Below are 21,638 nucleotides of genomic sequence, written 5' to 3' on the forward strand. Positions count from 1 at the left end.
CTGAGACAGCAAAGCTGCCTCTCCAGCTACAGAGACCTTGCCACCCCTTCTCTCGGGCAGGTAAATGGCAGTGTGGCATCAGAGAAGTTCCTCTTTCTGTCCCTGGAAGATGTAAAGGTTCCTCCTTTGTCTGAGTGCCCTCAACTCTCCTGACAGTCTTCTCTTCACTCCAGCCCCGTCTTTTCCATCTTAAGGTGTCTGCTGCTGCCTTAAGACAGGCGCCCACAAGCGAAAGCCTAGAGGTCGAATTTGGCCCACAGCCTGTTCTGGTAAATAAAGCGTTACTGGGACGCAGTCATACTCGTTCACTGACATATGCCTTGGGAGGCTGATGGTAGAGACAGAGGTTGCGTGACTGCAAAGCTGGAAGTTCCGACTGCCTAGTCCTTCATGTAGAAGAGGTTTCTGATCCCCACGCTGGAGAATGAGCCTCATGTAGTGAGAGATGATCTGCAAATAACACAGCGGAAATGGGAGGAGTGTGGACAGGGAAGAGAGAAAAATGGAATACACTGTTTCTGATGTACGGGAATGGGGGGGAGATGAAGGGGACCATCTACAAAGCAGACGCGGAGGGCTTAAGTAGGAAAACAGGAATAGAGCATAAAAAGGTCTGCATACAGACCAGTGCCACAGCTCACCAGGCTAATCCTCTGCCTGCGGCGCCGGCACTCCAGGTTCTAGTCCCGGTTGGGGCGCCAGATTCTGTCCCGGTTGCTCCTCTTCCAGTCCAGCTCTCTGCTGTGGCCCAGGAGTGCAGTGGAGGATAGCCCAGGTCCTTGGGCCATGCACCCGCATGGGAGACCAGGAGGAAGCACCTGGCTCCTGGCTTCAGGCATGCCGCAGCGCGCCGGCCATAGCGGCCACTTGTGGGGGTGAACCAATGGAAAAGGAAGACCTTTCTCTCTGTCTCTCTCTCTCTCTCACTGTCTAACTCTGCCTGTCAAAAAGAAAAAAGAAAAGAAAAAGAAAAAAAGGTCTGCATACAAAATAACAGCTAGAATAAAATGATAAACCTTCCAAAATACAACCATTTACAATTTTATTTGACAAAGATAAAGGTAGCTCTCATTTGCCAGGCCACTCCCCAAATGTCCACAATAGCCAGGAGCTGGGGACTCAGGTCAGGTCTCCCACATGAGGGGCAGGGACTCAGACACTTGAGCTACCACCTGCTGCCTCCCAGAGTGTACATCGGCAGGAAGCTGGAGTCAGGATATGGAGCTGGGTATTAAACGCAGACCCTCTGGTAAGAAACACAGGTGTTCCAGCCAGAATCTTACCAAGACACCAAACATCTGCCTCCACTTTTTTTTTCTTTAAAGTAAAAGGACACATTGCACAGGAAATGTAACAGATACAATACACAGAATAAGTGTAAAATACTAAGAGTGGAGGCCCCAGAGATCAGCTATACCAGAGAATGGGAAAGGGCTCAAGAAAAAAATAAAAAGGGGGGGATGCTTTATCTGAAGCCATGCAGTCAGCTCCAGTTCTCAGCCCTCCTCTGAAGCTGCTCCTGTCTAGTCAGCCAAGGCCCTTCACAGATGCTGTACAGTGCTCTGTGCCCCATCCTCGTCCCCCTCGGTGTCTCAGCTGCCGTGGACCACGGCGACCGGCCCTGAAGCACTTCCTCCACGTGACCTCGGAGAGAGCCCTTCGCCTGCTCTCTCCTGCCCGTGTGCAGCTCCGCGCTTCCCGCTGTAGTCTCCTCCCGTTCCTGATCTGATCAGATGCCAGGTCTCTTCCCCTGGACCACCGTCCCTGCCTTCAGTCCTGGCCCAGCCCTGGCTGCCACAGGCACCTGGGAATGAACCAGCAGATGGGAGCTCCGTCTGTCTCTTTCTTTCAATCTGCCTCTCTAGCTCTCAAAAAATGCTAATCGAAAGGCTGATTTTCCTTCCAAAACCTGTTACTTCTGGAGCACCGCTCCAAAGATTTGTATAATGTGCGCACAGACTAATTACTATGCACTTTGTCTGTAAGAACACTCCCTGTTGGTGGCAGTTGGGCCAGGAGCTCCCTGCTGTGCTGTGCGGCAGTGCAGGCAGCACGGACTGATGCGATGGAAAGCCCGTCCTCCCCGTGACTCTGTCTACGGCTCCGGAAGTGGGAGTGGTGACTTCTGACTCCCAGGGTCCATGCTGCGTGCTCTTGCTCGGAGTGACCCCTGTGCACCAGCAGCGTCTGGAGGTTTATGGTGCCCATGTGGGCTGCATTTGTCGCAGACGGTGGCTTAACTGGACACATCACAATGCCGGCCCCTCTTCTTGGCTTTTCAGCCGTAGCTTCTGGGAAGACAGGCACACTGTGGAAGTATTGGCTGGACTTGAAAAGAGGCTAGGGCCCCAAGGGTGCCAGTGTTTGCCCCTCTGCCGCTCTGTGCTGTCTTGCCGTCCTGGGGGGCTGGGGTCAGGAGGGTCCTCCCCTGGCCTCATCTCGCTCCATGTGGAGGAGGGAGTTGCAGGACAGCTGGGGCCCAGCAGAGCTGAGTGGCGAGAGCAGACTCTCTAGAATGGGGAGAGCATGACAGGAACCACAGAGCCTAGACCGCACAGCTCTTGCTGTATAACATGTGCCCCTTCGGCAGGCATTTTCTAGAGGATAATGTCAAGCAGTAAACAGAGCGGGGGAAGGTGGCATTATGGCATAGTGGGCCAAGCCACCTCCTGTGATGCCGGCATCCCATGACGGAGTGCTGGTTCAAGTTTCAAGTCCCAGCTGCTCTGTTTCTGATCCAGCTCCCTGCTAATGCGCCTGGGAAGACAGAAGAAAATGGCCCAAGTACTGCCACCCATGTGGGATATCTGGATGGAGTTCAGGCTCCTGGCTTCAGCCTGACCCTGCCCTGGTTGTTGCAGCCAATTAGGGAGTGAACCAGTAGATGGAAGATCGCTTTCTCTCTCTGTCTCTCCCTCTCTCTCTGTAACTCTATCTTTAAAATAAATAAATAAATATTTTTAAAAAACTGATTATTTAAATGTTAATCTCACCAAAAATGCACCTTCACAGCAACATCAAGATGTGTTTGACCACGTATCTGGGGCCCACGGCCCAGCCACACTGACACCACACCCTATGGCTCCTGCAGAGGGAGGCCCCACGATGCTGGCCCGTACCCTGTCACTTCAGCCTCCACCCCGTTGCCCAGTGAGCCTGAAGACTGGCAACTCAGGAGCCACCTGGAGCTAGCCCTGTGGGGGAACTCAGCCCCAGCATCCTGGGGCCTCGCTCTCCCCTAGACTTCCCACCAGGAGGCTTCTGCGTAGACAAGAGGAAACAGCACTGTGTTGCCCTGCCTGCTCCTCACGTCCCTGTTACCTGCAGACAAACGTGCCTCTGACGGACAGACCACTCGCTGCTTCCTGGCCAGCCAGACTCTCCTGGGTCTGAGCAGACTTTTTTCTTTTTCCTTAAAAGTAATGCCCGCAAAAAAAAAAAAAAAAAAAAAAAAAAAAAAAAAAAAAAAGTAATGCCCGCTGCAGAATCTCCCCCTTCTGAGAGAGACACTGGTCCTACTGGACTCGGGGCCCACCCTACTCCAACACCAGCTCACCTTAATGGAATTAATTATATCTGCAAATAAGACCACTCTCTGAGATTGGGGGCGGGGAGCGTGGAGAAACACGGTTCAAATCCTGAGTGCACCCAGCTGGAGTCCTGTGAACCTGGCTGTGGTGCCTGGCTTCTGGGAGGCATCATGGCTTTTGTCTGTCTTTGCCTGTCCTGTCTTCCCAGCTTCAGTAAGCCTCCTCCCTCTGACACATCCAGAGCACCACTGTTATTTGGTGTCTGGCCCCGCTTCTCTCTGCAGAAGAGAATTACGGAATCTGAGCTGAGAAGGGGCTTGGAGGACTCCCTGGGGTCCCTCTGCAGGGGCAGGGTCCCTTCTGCTTGCAATCTTTGACCTAATGCTGAGTTTTCTGGCACTGAAGGCAGAGCCAGGCTCTAGCTGCATGGCAACCCCGGTTTTGTCCAGTGGCTGTATGTGGGTCTCTACTCCCCTCTGCTGGACACAATGAAATCTGCGGGCCTTCTATTTCTTGGGGATTTTCTCTTTAAGTCACACTGTCACAAATTCATAGTTGGAGCTAGAAGGGACCAGAAGGTCAGCAGGTCCAGCTCCCCTCATTGATCAGCTGGGGAGACCGAGGCCAGATGGGGAAGGGCCGTGTTTAAGGTCACACAGATTTGGAGGAGGACTCCTTCCCTGCCACACCTGGATCTGGGGAGCACTCTAGGATCCTAGATGTGCGAGTGGAAGAAAACCAGGCTGGGCTCCTGGGAAGGCAGCCACACCCTGGCATGCAGAAGGTGCACAAGAAAGGCGGGTACCCGGGTTCTTGAGGAAACCAGAAAGCCAGGGAGACTGACCTAGAGAGTGTACCCATCACCACCAGCTCAGTCCACTCACACGGGCTGGGCCCCAGCAGCTGTGTGAACCAGCCCAGCTTTGCCCAAGTCCATGCTCCTTAGTAGTCACCTGTAAATAGACCTTTTATAAACTCAAGTCACCTTTTTACCCTCTCTCTCCTCTTACATATCAGATGCAGCTTTTGTGGCTCTTATGTGTTTATGTGAAAGGGAGGGAAAGAGGGAGAGAGATAAAGAGAGAGAGAGGAGAGAGAGAAAGGATTTTCCATCCACTGGGCTCACTCCCAAAATGGCCACAACTGCCAGGCCTGGGCCAGGCTGAAGCCATAAGGCCGGAACTCCATCAAGGTCTCACACATAGGTGGGTGGGCCTGAGTATTTGGACCACTGCTTGCTGCCTTCACAGGTGTGTTAGCAGGGAGCTGGATTGGAGGCGGAGCAGCCTCTGGCACTCTGATAAGGGTGGCTGGTGTTGCAAGCTGTGGCTTAACCTGTTGAGCCATAACACCAGGCCCTGGCAAATATGCATTAAAGAAGGAAAATGAGCAAGTTAAGGGGTGGGTTGGACTGCAGGAATCCATGGAAAAGAGCAAGAGCAAAGCAACGGGAACAGCCGCAGAGGTCCAGCCTCACCTTCCCCTCCACTACAGGGGGATCCCAAGGCTTCTGATGCCTGGGGACAGAGCACGGCTTGGGAAGCAAGTGGAAGCGGTGAAGACTCCGTTGGGCCCCAAGGCACCTGCTTCAGCAGTCAAAGAGCCGCTTCTGTTCCAGGCTGTGCTGAGGGCCTAGAGGAGAAATCTTCCTTCCCAGCAGTCTCTGCGGCCCTGAGCCATTCTAAGCTGAAGGCGCCTGGGGAGGTTTTTGGGGAAGGCCGTGCCACTGGCAGATCCCTGCCCTCCACCCTCAGGGTAGCTCGGGGTTCCAGAAACCCAGGGCTCTCAGAGGAAATGGTCACGAAGAGATTGTGCAATGTGCTGGGGAATATGAAGGGAAAGACAGATGCCAACAAGGAGACTGGGACGTGGCGACTGCGACCATTGCAATGGCTGCATGTTATCAGAGGAGAGGGGATTCTAAGACACAGCTACTTGAAGGAAGAGACAGCATGTGGGGCGGGTCCTCTCTCAGATGAGGCAAAGGGACAGTGCCAAGGTAGCCTCACCGTGGGAGAGTTGACTGTCAGAGGCCTGACCCGACTGGTCTGGGGAAGCTGAAGCCAAGACCACATCCAGCGGCCTCGCCGCTCTCTGAAACTACTGAGTCTCTTTGTGATGCTGGGACAGCCCTCCCTTGTCGGTTCCTGGGCCATTCTTCAGCCATATGATGGCTCTGGGGCTGGGGATACATTTGTTTCTAAATCGGGTGGATGTGGAACCAGTTTGCCATGGATTCTAGATTCTTTAACTAAATGGCATTTGCTATGGTTTTGAAATGGCTTGTCCTACAAATGTTCGGGTGCTAGAAGCCTGGTGGTGGTGTTGAGAAGGTGGGGCCTAATGGAAGGTGGTTAGGTCCCCAGGAGCACCACTCTTGGAAGGGATTGATGTAGTTCTCACGGGACCCCGGTTAGTTCCCCAAGTGTGGACTGTTTTAAAAACAGCCAAGCCTGGCCTCTAATTCCTTCCTGGGTCTTGTCTTGCCCATGTGACACCTCCCTTCCTCTGGTTCGTGTTCCCACCATATTTTTATGTAGCCATAGAGCCCTCGCCAGAGGCTGGGCTGCTGGGGCTGTCTGTTCTTGGACTTCTCCCTCCGTATGAGTGAGTTAAATAAGCTGGATTTATAAATATCCAGAGACAGCGACAGCAACAGACCAATACAGCCTGCGAGAGCCCTTTCAGTTTCTCTGCCCCGAGGGATTAACACACCTGCCTGGGCTGGAGGTGCTGACGGAAGCTCCCCTTCACCCAAATACAGAGACACCCCCTGCCTGAGCCTGAGCAGCAGAAGAAACTGAGGCGAGGAGGAGGCTAGGACCTGGAATTACTGCGTCATCTCGAAGTGGCGAGTGAGTTTAGCGTTTGAGCCTCCATTTCCCACTGGGGGCTTTATAACAGCATGTTGTTTCTGTTAGACTCTGGCCTAAGCCAGTGCAGGCATTGACTGGGGGTCTGCATGTTGTCCTGTGGATCCCATTGTGGAACCGGCGATGAGCTCCGCTCGGTATGCGGATGCTCACAGTTTGGGATGGGAATGAGACCAGGGAGGGGACTTTCAGCAAAGGGGTATAGGACTTTAACTGAAGCCTGGCATTTCCCATGGGGACACAGGCTCACACAGCCCTATCCACCAGGTGTGGCTCGTCTCCTATGCCTGAGTGCTCGCCCTCCCTGGGCTCTTCCAGAACATTCCTCCTCCATCTAGTAAAGCCTCCCTCTCCCAAGGCTCTTGGCCCTTGTCTACAGCAACGCCTACCACCTTCATCTTCCATCCTCCAGCATCCTGGTCTCTGCCTGCCTCAGTGAAGTCGGCGCCTGGCCTTAGCCCCCCTCACCACTCCAAGTCTCCTGTCAACCACACAGTCCTGGGAAGGGCCCTGCTCACCCCTCGCAGCTTCAGCCTCTGCATCTGCAGTGACCCCAACTGCACTCTAAGTGCCATTCTCAGGGACACGGCTTGGGTTTTGTCACTATTTGGAACTCCCCATTTCTGAGATATTTGCCTCCCAAATCCGACTGTCTGACCTCAAACTCCCATTCTTCTACTTCTCTAATTCTCTTCTTTCCACTTCACTTCTCCTTTAAAGTCTTGGACATATGGCCTTGGACTCAGAATTCCAAAGCAGGGTTTGTTGTTTGTAAGAACAGCATTGCAGGGAGGAAAAAGGAGGCTGAGACCATGGCCCCACATTGCTCTGCACATGGGCAGGGTTTGTTTTCTTTATGAATATTTATTTATTTATTTTTTATTTTTTGACAGGCAGAGTGGACAGTGAGAGAGAGAGACAGACAGAGAGAAAGGTCTTCCTTTGCCGTTGGTTCACCCTCCAATGGCAGCCGCAGCTGGCGCGCTGCGGCCGGCACACCGTGCTGATCTGCAGGAGCCAGGTGTTTCTCCTGGTCTCCCATGGGGTGTAGGGCCCAAGTACTTGGGCCATTCTCCACTGCATTCCCTGGCCACAACAGAGAGCTGGCCTGGAAGAGGGGCAACCGGGACAGAATCCGGCGCCCCGACCGGGACTAGAACCCGGTGTGCCGGCACCGCAAGGCGGAGGATTAGCCTAGTGAGCCTCGGCGCCGGCCTTCTTTATGAATAAAGGGTCCTCCCTGAGAAGCACCTTGTGGTCAGCAGATAAAGGGCCCTTGTCCACTCAGAACTGGGGAAAGCTCACGATCTAATACAAGAAGGGAGGAGCAGACTTCGGGGACAAAGGGTTCATAAACTGCAATGCCATACAGTGAAAGGAGCCACGGGATCTGTCCAGAAGGCACTCAGGCCTACCCTAGGGCTGGAGTTCGTCCTACTCCTGTTTATTGAGACTTCAGCTTCCTCTTACTCCTGGCACACTGTTCGGTCACGGAGGGCTGATGTCCTCTCAGTAGGTTCTGATGTCCTACTCTCTATTGCTATGAATTCTCTCTCTCTCTTCCCTTCCCTCCCTTCCAACCCAGAAGGCTGTATTGCTTGGCCCAGGCTGCCACAACACAGTACCGAAGTCTGAGTGGCTGAAACAACAGATGCTTATTCTGTTTCACAGTTCCAGAGCTGGAGGTGCAAGATCAGAATCAGGTCCTTACACAGGCACTCTTCTGGCTTCTTGCACATGGCCGCCTTCTCATGGCATCCTCACGTGGCAGAGAGAGGGAGATAGTGACAGCATCAACCTCATCATGAAGACCCCCACAACCTCGTCTACATCTAATACCCCTCACCCCGCAAGGTCTCATTTCCAAATATCACATTGGCCACTAGAACCTCAAAGTGTGCATCTGGGGGCCGGGTTCAGTTGCTGTGTGTAGCACCAGCATCCCATATGGGTACCAGTTCAAGTCCCGGCTGCTCCACTTCTGATCCAGCTCCCTGCTGACATGCCTGGGAAAGCAGCAGAGGATGGCCCAAGTGCTTGGACCCCTGCACCCACATGGGAAACCTGGATGAAACTCCTGGTTCCTGGCTTTCACCTGGCTCAGCCCTGGCCATTTGGGGAGTGAAACAGTGTATAGAAGACCTCTCTCTCTCTCTCTCTCTCTGCCTCTCTCTCTCTCTAACTCTGACTTTCAAATAAACAAATATATCTTTAAAGAACAAAGATCAGGGCCGGTGCTGTGGCGCAGGAGTTTAAAGCCCTGGCCTGAAGCGCCAGCATCCCATATGGGCGCCAGTTCTAGTCCCAGCTGCTCCTCTTCTGATCCGGCTCTCTGGAATAGCAGTAGAAGATGGCCCAAGTCCTTGGGCCCCTGCACCCACGTGGGAGATCCGGAAGAAGCTCCTGGCTTCAGATCGGTGCAGCTCCGGCTGTTGCGGCCATCTGGGGAGTGAACCAGTGGATGGAAGACCTCTCTCTCTCTGTCTCTACCTCTCTCGTTAACTCTGTCTTTCAAATAAATAAAATAAATCTTAAAAAAAAATCAAGATGTGAATTTGGGGGACACCATTAAGTCCAAAACTAGTTGGGACTCAACATACAAGTTGCGAGAACAAGATTCAGCTCTCGCAGTCTCCAGCCTCACTTGGGCCTCCCCTACTGGCCTGACTCCTTCCCACATCTCCCCAGAAGGGTTCATTCTACTGTTTCTCACAGGGGACCTCCCAGATCTGCTGCATCCTACTCAAGGCTCCAGCCCTGCCACCTCTCCCCTCCCAGGCAACCAGTGACTCAGAGAGCTGCTCAGGAATGTTCTAGACAGTGTTAGTCACAGGGCAGTAAATTACAGTGGGTTCATACAATGGAATCCTACAAAGCAATATAAAGGAGGAACTGCTGATACACAAAACATGGGATAATTTCTCAGAAATCATGCTTAAGAAAAGAAGTCAGACACACGCAAATAGAATCTCAGATTCCATTTACACAACAGCGTAGAACAAAAGACAGTAGTCTAAGGGGAAAGAAATCAGAATAGTGATCGCCTGCTTGTGGGGGACAGGACGAATTAAGGCGGCACACAAGGGAACTCTGGCGGGTGTGGGTTACAAGAGGACATTCTCTTGTGAAAATCAGCTGAACTGCATGCTTGATTGGCTCAACAAATGCAAAATTTATTTCTCTCAAAGAAAAAGGACTTAAAGAAAATAAATATGAGCATACGAGTGTCGGGGTCTGAGGCTGACCCCTGACCCGCAAGGTCCAGTACAGACACTCCCCAACAAAGTGAACGGGAAGGGTAAGGTCGAGGGGTGATGAACACACCACAAGCACCCGTGAGTTCTGTCGAAGCAGGAACCCCTTTATTGAGGAAGCATACAGGCTTATAAAGCTTACGAAGGACGTGCGCAGTCGGGGAGCCAATCAGTGAAAAGGTCACGCAGGCAGGGGTGAACCACGCCCAGGGGCACCTTAAGCAAAGTATAGGGATCAAGCGGACCTATCCCTGCAGGTGGTCCGATCTCCCACAGTTTAACCACAGCGGCCGGCCACAGACACGCCTCCCCAGTCATCTGCCAGGCGCCATGTTGTTGGGGACTATTTTAGGCAATGCCCTCTTCATGGGCTTTGAAAGAAAGCATTCCAGGGAGGAGCCCCAGGCCACTCCCAGCCTCGCTAACTCAGGTGAATCTGCTTCATTGGCAGGCAGAGCCCATTCTGGGGCAGTGCACAAGCTGTTTATTTCCCCACTGTCCTGAAGGACGCGGCTCTAAACCAGGAATAATTATGGGGTCGATCTCGCTGGAGTGATAGCTAAGTCACACGAGATCATTTAGAACACTAACTGGTACACAGCGAGCTCTCAACAACGTGATCTGCTATTACTGTCTGCAGGTAACAGTTTTCAAGGGAAGATTGTTTCAGGAAGGTCTGCTCAGGGCCAGAAAGGGCCTAATGACGTTCCCTGGTCAGAGTTGTCTTTTAAAATTATCCCCGACGCAGGAGTGAGGAGGAGCAGGAGGGGGGCTGAGGAGGACTGGAGTCCCACAGGAATGTCCTCACGTGAAAATGGGTGAGACATCGTTGCTTTAAAGAGCTGAAAACAAAAATTAGATTCCAAGGATACAGAACTTGAGTGCCTTAACAAAAAGGAAATAAAAGTTAACACTGAAATGTGTTCACATCTAAAACTATTAAAACTTAAAATTTCTGGGGCCGGCTCTGTGGCATAGTGGGCTAAGCTTCTGCCTGTGGCGCTGGCATCCCATATGGGCACCAGTTTATATCCCTGCTGCTCCGCTTCCAATCCAGCTCTCTGATACGACCTAGGAAAGTAGTAGAAAACGGCCTAAGTAGCTCCTGGCTCCTGGCTTCGCTTTGGCCCAGCTCTGGCCATTGTGGCCATTTGGGGAGCGCACCAGCGGATGGAAGACCTTTCTCTCTGTCTGTAACTCTGCCCTTCAAATAATAAATTTAAAAAATCTTAAAAAAAAAAAAAAACACCACAGATGGGAATTGAAATTCCCCATAAATCGATAGCAGGCTGATTTGAAAAATTCAAAATTTCATAAAAATTATAACGAGTAAACACCAAACCTTGACATAAAAGGTTTACAAATGTGAATTGCTGAATATTGCAGAAGGTTCTATAGCCACCTGCCCTGCTTACGAAACATTAATTCCTTAGAGCCAATAATGAGGACAGGGAGGAAGCCACACACTTCCCCTGCACTGCCGGAGAGCGGTGTGTTGTCCACGGCAGACTGACCGCATGTGGATCACAGGGAGGCGCGCGTGGTCAGCTCCGGCAGATCCGCCCTGCAGCAGCCACTCCACACCCCCCGAGCAGCCTCGGGCTGTCCCGCAGATCACTTGGCATCTTCCCTCACCTTCACTGTGGCAGTGCTTGTGGTTGTGCGCCAGGCTGTCTTGATAACCAACACAGTATTTTCCTCTTCCCATTCTGTGTGTGTGTGTGTGTGTTGGGGGCGGGGGGGGGACCCCAGCTTTTGCAGCCAAACCGTTGTGGGGATATAGGGACCCCCGAATTACGCGGGGGTGGATCGGGAGCCCTGAGTGGACTCCCAGAGATGGTCCAGGGTCTTGTCTTCCCGCGTGTTACAAATCCACCGGGGGGACGCAGATCGAGGTGAGCAGAGAAGCAGGATTCACGGACAGGCACAGAGGCGGTGCACACTCCGACCCGGCTGGACTCAGGGCAGGGCCGGAGGGAAGATTCCGAGGAGGCAGGGCGTGGGTGGGGCTGCCGCGCACGTGCTGACAGCCTGGAAGGCGGCGTGGGGTCCGGCCGCTAGGATCCTGGGCACCCCGCAGGGGCGGAGCGCAACTCGCCTTCTCCCAGGCCTCCTTCGCTTTGCACAGCCTGGGTCCCGACAACGGCGGGCTCGGATGCGTGTCGCCCGGCAAATCACTAACCTCGGGGGCCCTTTCCCTCTTCCGAGCTTGAACACCACCGGGTCCCTACCTGCTGTGGAGGCTTACGACCCCTTTAAAGCGCAGGCGGCGAGGGAACAGGCACGAGTGCGCGTTCAGGCGGTCCAGGCAAGCGGACAGGCCCCCGCTGCCGGTGCCTGGGCACGGCGGGTGGAGCCGTGGCCCTCCAGAAGGTGCCCTGCTCACCCTCCAGAGCCGGCCTGACTTGCCTCTGCGCTAACCCCGCCGGCTCGCGGCCCTTCCCAGCACTCCGGCCCTTCCGGGACTTTGTGTCGAATCTGCCGGCGGCGAGCGGGCGCCGCGGCGCGCGGCGGGGACAGTGCGGCTGCGCGCGCCGCAGCGTTGACGCGGCGATTTCATCATGCTCCGGGCCGGGCAGCGCGCGCCGCTTCCGCCGCAGCCCCTTGCGTGCCGCCCAGCGCCGCCGGCTCATGCCCTCTCCGCGCCCGGCGCTTCTTAGAGCCGCCCGCTCCGTCCTGCTGCTGCTGCCGCCGCCGCTGCCGCCCCGGCTCCCGGCCCGGCTCTCGCGTCCGCCCCGCCGGCTGCTCAGCTCGCCCGTCCGCGCCCCGATCTCCGTCCCCGCCGCCGCCGCCGTTGCCTCCCGGAGCAGCATGGACGGCGCCGGGGCTGAAGAGGTGCTGGCGCCTCTCAGGCTAGCCGTGCGCCAGCAGGTACCGGCGTGCTGCGCCCTTTCCCAGCCCTGCCCGTCCTGCCCCCCCCTCCTCCCCGGGCGCCTGTCCACCTCGCCGGCTGCCCCTCTGCCTTCACCCTTCTTCCTCACCGACCCCGGTGGGACCTAAGTCCCCAGTTGCCGGCCGACCCTGGTCCTCCCCTCTCCGTGGGTGGTGACCTCCTCGGACGTCCGGCGAAGCTCCTTTCCCCTCCTGGCTCCGACGGGGCTGGGGTCGGAGCGTGGGTCCCCCTCCTGTCCTCGTTGAGGAATCCCAAGGTGGGCTTCCCCGGCTGCGCGCCCGGTGCAGCCCGGGTGGCGGATCGCTCGGCTGGGGCCAGGCGCTCGGTACTCTGCAGGATGCGCGCGTCTGCTCCCTGCCGGTTCCCCGCCTGCCTTCGGGGCCGGGTTGGAGTGCGGCGATCGGCTGTGGATGTGGGGAGGTGTCCAACTTTCTCTTCTGAGAAGGATGTGAGTTCCTCGTGCTTCGCCCCTGGCATCATCTCCGGCTGCGGTCGTAGCCCCGGGAGGCTGTGACTGGGGCTGAGACCCTCGTGGTGGGGAGCAGGCCTCCTCTCCCTGGGGCTCCGCGTACACTCGAGCATCGAGAGGGGGGCAAGGGGAAGATGATTTCAGATGGCTCGCACGTCCACTTGGGTAGAGCCAGAAGCTTGGAGTAGGACCCCAGGGATTGATGACCTGGTAGTAATCGCCAGACGGGTTTCTCCTGCGCGGGCGCCTGATGCAATAATTTTTCTTTGCTGCGGAGCGTGGAACTGGGATATAATCCGCTGGGGCATAGCTGCTGTAAATTCAGTGACTCCTGCCACTCTGCGGTCTCTTCTCTCTGCTCTGAGCCCGAATGACTTAGAGTTCTGATTTTGAAGTCTCGCCATGAGCTGAAGTTTTAAATTCATTGTTTCCAGCTTCACCGACCAAATAAAATTAGGTGTGGTTCCTTTGTCCTTTCTGTAACTGTCATTTTTTTTCCTTCCATTTAGAAGGGAGAAGACATCTGATTTGGAAAAAAAAAAAAAAAAAAAAAAAAAACAGCCCAAACCCCTCCCTCTGCCACGTTAGCCTGGAAGTGCAGTGCAAATTATCCAACCTTAGGAAGACTGCATCTAGTTAACTGAGTAAACTTCGATTGTGGAACAGCTTTTGGTTGTTGCCACCTCCTTGTGTATCGGTTTTGTTGGCTTGATTGCTTTTTTTTTTTTTTTTTGGTACTTTAAAATATTTTCTTTTTCTAATGTCCCAAGACCACACATATGTCAGTTACGTGCCAGGAATTTTGAATCATACTGAGTCCAGGGGCAGTGGAAGGGAATTTGAATTTCATCTGGGGAAGCCTCCTGTTTGTGCATAAGGGAAATGAGACCTCCTGTCACCTCGACCTGTCTTACAGATTTCCCTCGTAAAACTCGTGCACTTGCAGCCGACCCTGGAGTGGGGTTTTAGGGTGCTTAATGACTCATTTAGAGAGTGGTGTGTGCTTCATGTATATGTGCTTATTTGGGAAATGAATGAGCGAGCCTGTGACTTCAAGAAAACAGCTGTGTTTGTGGCCAGTGGTAAAATTCAAGTGTTCAGGAAATTTTAGCATTGTGGGAAACTTGTGTCTGTTCTCTGCCCTTGGCGGCTGACTCCTTGGTACTGAAAGATTGTTGTGATGAGTGATGTTTTTAACAAATGTGGGCTTTGGGGGTGCAGTGTAATAAATGGGGGATATTTGGAAGACCTGCATTACTCAGTTAACCTGTATTTTCCAGATACTGTAAAATCAGGTATTGGTAAAAGATTAGCTCAAAGTCTTAAGATACATTAATGGATTTAATAGAATACAAAAAGTTCATTACTATAGCTTCTGAGTTAAAAGTAATCTTTAAAAAGCTACCGCCTGTGGGAGTTTTGATAGAGTGTTAGAAAGTCTGTAATACTCACTTCCCACATAAGGTGCCTGAGTTTGGTGCCTGGCTCCGCCCCCATCTCCAGCTTCCTGCTGCTGTGGACCCTTGGAGGCGTGATCATAGCTCAAGCAGTTGGGTCCTTGCCACCCACTTAGGTGGCCTGGATTCAGTTCCTGGCTCCTGGCTTTAGCCTGGCCCAGGCCTAGCATTTGGAAAGTGAGCCAGGGGCTGGGAGCAAACACTCTCACTCGCTGTCTGTCTCCCAAATAAATACATTTATAAAAAATATCCATTATTTTCTGAAAAGCTTTTAAAATTCTTTTTCTAACTATGTACGAATCTCTAAATGTGCTTTATCAAAACATGATATTGTAAAAGAAGCAAGTATGAAAGTCTAGCTGTCTTGTATTAAACTAGAAATTAAGAAATGCAACGTTATCACTGTTCTCACTATTTTAAATTTTATTTTGGAAAATACTTATTTTCACAAAAGTGTTATTTTATGCATGTTAGCATATATTAAGCGTTTTAAGAATGAATTAGTATTTTTAAACTTCCTGTTTTAAAATTTTTTTAAAGATTTATTTATTTATTTGAAAGAACACCAGAGCGAGTGAGATCTTCTATCTGCTGGTTTATTCTCCAAATGGCCACAACAGCTGAGGCTGAGCCAAGCTGACGCCAGGAGCCAGGAGCTCTGTCCTGGCCTCCCACGTGGGTGGCAGGGGCGCCCAAGCACCTGAGCTATTTTCTGTTGCTTTCCCTAGTGCATTAACAGGAAGCTGGATTGGATGCCACCGAGACTGGAACTGGCACTCGTATATGGGATGCTGGCATTGCAAGCAGTGGGTTAAGTTACTGTACCACAATGTTGACCCCTCTTTTAATTTCTAATAAAGATGCTCTTCAACTTATGTTGAGGATTATGTCCCAATAATCCCATTGTAAATTGAAAATATCCTAAGTCAAAAATGCCTTGGGTGCAGCCGACTGCTGATCACAGCTCAGCGCCACAGTGCAGGGTAGGGTGCTGGTTGTGTCCTTTGTGATCATGCGGCTGTTGCCCGCCCAGCAGCAGGAGAGAGTCATGCTGTATGGCTAACCTGGGAAAAGATGAGAGTTCCAAGTGCAGGCTCAACTGAGTGCATACCTTTTTTGCACCATCATAAAGTCACCCGATAGCCTACATAAACAGAAGCTTTTGGGGGTTTTCAGTGATTTTTGACAGTACAGAGAAGTCCAGAGACTCCAGGATTTGAATGACTGCTTCTAGGTGGGTGGAAGTGTCTGATTTTTATATGAAGAAACATTTCAAATGCTGTCTAGAACACAAGAGTTCCCCAGAAACTCCCCCTTCCCCCAGCTTGTGTGTGTGTGTGTGTTTACTTTACAGCCTTGGTTTTTATACTGTACCTTAATGTCTCTACTTTCTCCTGTTCCCACTCTGCCTTTGGTCCCCACCATGGCCCTTGCCTTGTTCCCCAAGAGGTACTTTTCTGTGATCAGCATATCATATTTGGCCTGTCTCCTGAATTTATCCGTGGACTACTCTGTGCTGTCGCGAGTTGCTCCCCCTACCGTGGGATTGTCTCAGTGTTAAGTGAGGTCTAGTGGCTGAAGGAATGTATGTCTCGAGGTCTCAGTGCAAAGCAGGACCTGTTGAAGTGACTTACGTCTGATCTGGGAGATTATGGGAGAACTGGTGTGGAGATGTGGTGAGCTGTTTTCAGTGTCATTGTCTAGATTTGAAAGGTCACTCTGAAATGATTGAAGTAGGTGTGACTTGATGCCCTAACAAAACACCTATGGAGAAAAATAGCCAGGAGGGATTTTAAAAAGCGTTTATTTTCATCAGCTTGAAAGGCAGAGAGAGAAAGACTGACTTTCCATTCACTGGTTCATTCCCCCAAATCCCCTCAACAGCCCAGGCTGGGCCGTGGTTAGGTCAGGAGCTTGGAGCTGTATCTGGGTCTCTTGTGTGAGTGGTGAGAGCCCAGGCACTTGGTCGTCATCTGCTGCCTCTCAGGATGCATCAGCAGGAAGTGGGATGGGAGGCAGAGCAGTGGGGACACCAGCCAGCGCTCTGACATGGGGTACACCAACCAGCGCTCTGACACGGGGTGCACCAACCAGCGCTCTGACACGGGGTACACCGACCTGCACTCTGACACGAGGTGCACCGACCAGCGCTCTGACACGGGGTGCACCAACCAGCGCTCTGACACGGGGTGCACCAACCAGCGCTCTGACACGGGTGCACCAACCAGCGCTCTGACACGGGTGCACCAATCAGCGCTCTGACACGGGTGCACCAATCAGCGCTCTGACACGGGTGCACCAATCAGCGCTCTGACACGGGTGCACCAACCAGCGCTCTGACACGGGGTGTGGGTGTTCCAGGCAGCAGCTGAACCTGTGGCACCATAGTGCCTGTCCTGGGAAGAATTCTTTTAATTTTTTTTTTTTTAAACTCGTAGTGGAACTTAATAATTGTCCAGATAGGAGAGGATCTGAAGAATTCCTAGGTGAGCTTTTTTGTATACCCTTGCCTTTTTTTCTGTGTTGAAGAGAATGAAATACCGAAATTCAGCCTGACAGTTCAGAGTGTAGGCTGTGAAGTGACCTTTGCAGAATCTGGATCCACTCTGTTGTCTGTAAGCTGGTGACTGGAGCTTTCTGTGCCAGGTCTCTTCATCTGTTACAGGGGCAGGGGCCTGTATGCGTTAGAGGGAGCATGTTCCTGTACAGTGCTAAGGAGGCTGCCCATGGTCTACAGTAAGCCTTATTCTGAAACGGCCCTTGCTTATTGCACTGGTGGTTTTAGCAAACCATCGCTGGCATGAAACATATTTTCTTGTGATTGTGAGCTTGGAAGCATTTTGAATCTTTGGAAGATAATTGATATGTTTTGAACTTAGATAAGATAGAAAATCCCTTTTTAATAATCTGTTGGGAGGTCTTTAAATGATGAGTTATTCTCTTAACTGTATGAGTAGATGTCTGGATAATACCATGTGTGTTTCAGCATTTCAGGTCTCCTTTTCCTGTCACAGGAGCGACAGTAAAACTCAGCAGAAGTAATGAGAATTGGCACCAGAGCCTTGTGTTCTTCTCTGCATTGCTTTTCTGCACTGAGAGAGCCTCTTGAAGTGCTTGCTTGGTCTACAAAGGGCAGAGGGAAAGTTTGTGACGCTTTTGTCAATAGTTACAAGATTGGGGAATCGGAGATGAGCTCCTTAGTTGTAAGAAGAACCTCATAGCTGGCTATATAAAGCCAAAGACCTTACAAAGGAGAGGGACTGAATGTTTTCTGGTTTTTCTTGGCCTGTGTGGTGATCACATTCTTAGTTTGATATACCCATGGCAAGAATTATCCCGGAGCTAAGCTTCTGGCTGGTGATTCCAGCAGAGTATTCTAGAGGTGTTGAGGACATTTCATGTCAGTTTCATTCAGTGTACACACTAGAAAGCACAAAGAGTAGTGGGGTGGTGGAGAGAGAACAAAAATAATTAGAAGTGGAAATCCTTAACCACTTAGATTCCACGTCTAGATCATCTCTGATTCTTTTGTTTTCAAGACAGGATCATTATAAATCATGATTTAAATGTTGTATTGTTCGGAATAAACCTATTTCCTTTGTTTCCTGGGACTTCAGAGATGTTGATAAGCTAGCCTCGGCTTGAACCTGTGTCCCTGATTCTGTGCCCGAAGCTTCAAAGACAAAAACGTGATTCAGGACAGTGAATTTTAAATTCATCCTGCCTGTTTACTTGTGACCTTGCTTGCGAGTTCCCTTTGAGAAGCTCAGGAGACAATGGGTGAAATAGCAGGGAGTACCAGTACTGGGACTCAGCACGGGGGAGGCCTTCAGGACAATGACTTGCCTGCTGCCTTCAGACTTCACAGGGGACTGGGGACTGCTGCTGCCTGTTCAGAGCACAGGCGCTCACGGGCTGCTTCTCCTCATCAAAGTGCAGGTGGTGAACGTGGGGGACAGGTGTTCTGACAGGCAGAGGAGGGACAGAGCCAGTGCGTGTTGATTTACTGAATACTAGGTGCTAGGCTCTGTGCTAAGTTTTGGTTTGATACCAGTCAGCAATTGTGAGGGTTCTTCAGGAAATGTATGGAAAAATGGAATTCAACATTATCTTGGTGCAGAAAATTTTTGAAACTCATGCAAAGTATTTTCATGATAAGCATTTCCCACAAATATTTCCAAGACCCTTTATGTTTGAGTGCCAGAGTTGACATGCCAGAATTCCTGTCCTAAGAGAGCGTATTTTATAATGGTAGGGATAGGTGAAATGCATGTAAATAAATAAACCAGGGTTCAGAGGGGGATTCCAGGTATTGTAGTGAAGGAGACAAGTGAATGAACTGATGTGCAGCATCCTCAGCCTCTCTGCAGTGCTCTTGAACAGCCAGGGGCTGCCGCTGCTGTGGTCTAGCTGTTGAAGCTGCTGCCTGCAGGGCTGGCATCCTATACGAGTGCTGGTTCTTGTCCCGTTGTTCCACTTCCGATCCGTCTTCCTGGTAATGTGCCTGGGAAAGCAGCGGAGGATGGTCCAAGGCCTTGGGCCCCTGCACTCATGTGGGAGACCCAGAAGAAGCTCCTGGCTGCTGGCTTCAGACGGCCCAGCTCCAGCCACTGTGGCCATTTGGGGAGTGAACTAGCAGATGAAGATCTCTCTATCTCTGTGTCTCTTCCTTTCTCTCTCTCTCTCTCTAACTCTGCCTTTCAAAATAAATAGAATCTTAATTTAAAAAAAAAAAAAAAAAAAGAAACATCAACCAGAACCTTAAGCTGCTGGATAAACTCTTGCCATAAGTATATTAGAACTAAGAGTCCAATTGCAAAGGGTGTAGCAGAATAAAAGCTGCTAGTGTAACAACAGACCACGTGCATTTGGACGTAAGAGAATAATCCATGGTTCTCAACTATGTCCGACCCGGTATCCCCTTTTTATAATTCCTTATTACTATCCTTAATGAAATTCATACAAAATATCTACCTAAATTTAACCAAAGGAAAAAAATTGGTGCACCTAATGCCCTATTTGCAACACAAAGAAATAAACTAATGTGTAACACATTTATAATAAAGCAATAATACAATGTATTTGAACATGTAAACTCTTAGGTGTGGCCCAGTGGGGGTTATGCGCAGTATGCACATGCTTACGCCTGTGTGTGGGTGTACTGTGAGTGCAGCTGCTATAAGTGTCATTTATGCTGTGTAGGCTGCATAGATGTCACAGCAGCATTGCTGTTGGCAATGTGTTTTCAAATAGTGAACAATGTTTCCTTGAGGAATGAACTAATCATTGTAAAGTTCTAAAGAAAACCAAGTGTGATCTTCCTTTATACTAATTTTCCTGTGTGCATTCCTGGAAAATCCAAGATATGTTAACACCATGGGAAAATATTTTTGATTATAGGAATATACAACAGAGTTAGTTTAAGTTTCAGATAATTAAAAAAAAAATCATTCACCTATTTACCTGATAGAGTGAGAGCGAGTATTAATCTATTGGTTCGTTCCCCAGATGTCCAAAACAGCCAGGACTGGGCTAGGTTGGAGCCAGGAACTCAGTCCAAGTCTCCTATGTGGGTAACCAATGACTTCAGCCATCACTGCTGCCTCCCAGGGTCTTTTTAGCCAGCAGGAAGCTAGAATTGAGCCAGTGCCAAATGTTGAACCTGGGTACAATGATGTGTGATGTGGGCATCTTAACCTGTATCTTAAGCACTAAACTAAATGCCTACTGCAGTTCAGATCTAAGAGCCACCTTTCACCTCCTGCCTGGAGCATTCTACAGTAGGGTGAGTCGTGGAAGAGGGAGACTGTCAGTGGATGAGGGGAGTAAATGGAGCTTAGAAAATGCCAGCAGCAAGAGGAAGGGGAGATGACAGGCTCATCAGGGAGCTGGGGTTTAGGAGGAGCAAAGAAGAATCATTTTGAAAGTATGGAGTAAGAACATTATCCCACCTCAGCCCCTGAGGAATATGGGAGAAACCCAGCCTGTATTTAAGACAGGTTCAAGGCGACAGTTGTCAGGTTGGAATATTTGAGGCATGCTTGTTGTAGGGTGTGGGATGTCATGTGGAAGGCAAGCGCTTCTGAGTAGGAGAGTAGAGTCATTGGGGGAGGAAGTCACCTCGTGAGAGGTGCTGTGTGTAGTGCAAAGGCCTGCAGAGTGCTGGTGAGGTGTTGTAGGCGAGGGTCATTTGGGGCCAGCTCTAACCTTAGTGTAGACACCTTGGAATGCGAGACCAGTGGTAATCTGCTTTAGCAATCTGGTCTATGAGGGCTGAAAGGGAGAGATTAGACTGGAGAGTTTGAAGTCAAGTTGACTAGACGATGAGGTAGAGGGTAGCTTGATGTTTCTGGCTTGGGAAATGGTAGATTTTGTGGCTGTTAACATATGGGGACCATATACAAGGGAAGGAGTTTGGGATAGAACAGGTCATTCTGTTGTGGACAAGTTGAGTGCTTTTTGTCCACTGTGTGTTATGTGCTGTTGAAATTACTTTATTTAAAGTGTTTGACAATTCAGTGATTTGTTATTAGCTTGATTTTATAGTTGAGGAAATTCAGAGAGGTATAGAACTTGTCCAGGGTTTCATAGTTAACTGATCAGAGATGGAAATCTAGGTCTTTAACCCTTCTTAAAGTCTTTTATTACAGCTTCTCGTGGTGTGATTTTTTTTTTTGTTTGGTGTAGCGTTTAGATTTTCTTATGCATCCTGAACTGAGAATTCATGTCTTTGAGCAGTTGTAGAAAAGTCACAACCATTATCTTCAAATATTGCCTCTTAAATTTTTCTTTATTCTTCTGCATTCTGGTTGGATGAGAGAGTTAGACTCAGTCTTCTATTTATCTGTGATTCTGGATGTTTTCTTTAGGTCTGTCTTCTAGGTTATTAATTCTTTCTTTAACTATGTCTGAACTGCTATTTATCCTATCTGGTGTGTTTTTAATTTCAGTGATTGTTTTCCATAGGATATATGTAGTTCTTTTTCAAACTGCCTCCTTCTTCATCTCCTTCCCCCAGAGAAAGAAGTGGCATGTGAGTGTAGTTACTTGTGAACTTTCTGTATCTGTGGGACTGTAAAAGCTGAGGGCAGACACCTTCCATTGCTCACAGTGACCCTCATGTACCAAGCATTGGAATCGCATTGTTCTTACAGTTACCTCT

At 50.6% G+C, this 21,638-nt stretch overlaps 1 protein-coding gene across 1 annotated transcript in view; it reads left to right on the forward strand.

The window, feature by feature from the left end:
• The first annotated feature begins 11,713 nt into the window (after nucleotides 1-11,713).
• Nucleotides 11,714-21,638, forward strand: part of GARS1 (glycyl-tRNA synthetase 1) — a 40,254-nt gene continuing 30,329 nt past the window's right edge. Inside the window, exon 1 of the mRNA XM_070059401.2 lies at nucleotides 11,714-12,528. Coding sequence (XP_069915502.1) covers nucleotides 12,289-12,528 — 240 coding nt within the window. The 5' untranslated portion in view covers nucleotides 11,714-12,288. The remainder of the gene's footprint in view (nucleotides 12,529-21,638) is intronic.

The sequence above is a fragment of the Oryctolagus cuniculus genome, chromosome 16 (assembly GCF_051225735.1).
Source record: "Oryctolagus cuniculus isolate XC-2025 breed Fujian yellow rabbit chromosome 16, ASM5122573v1, whole genome shotgun sequence".
NCBI classification, from domain to species: Eukaryota; Metazoa; Chordata; class Mammalia; order Lagomorpha; family Leporidae; genus Oryctolagus; species Oryctolagus cuniculus.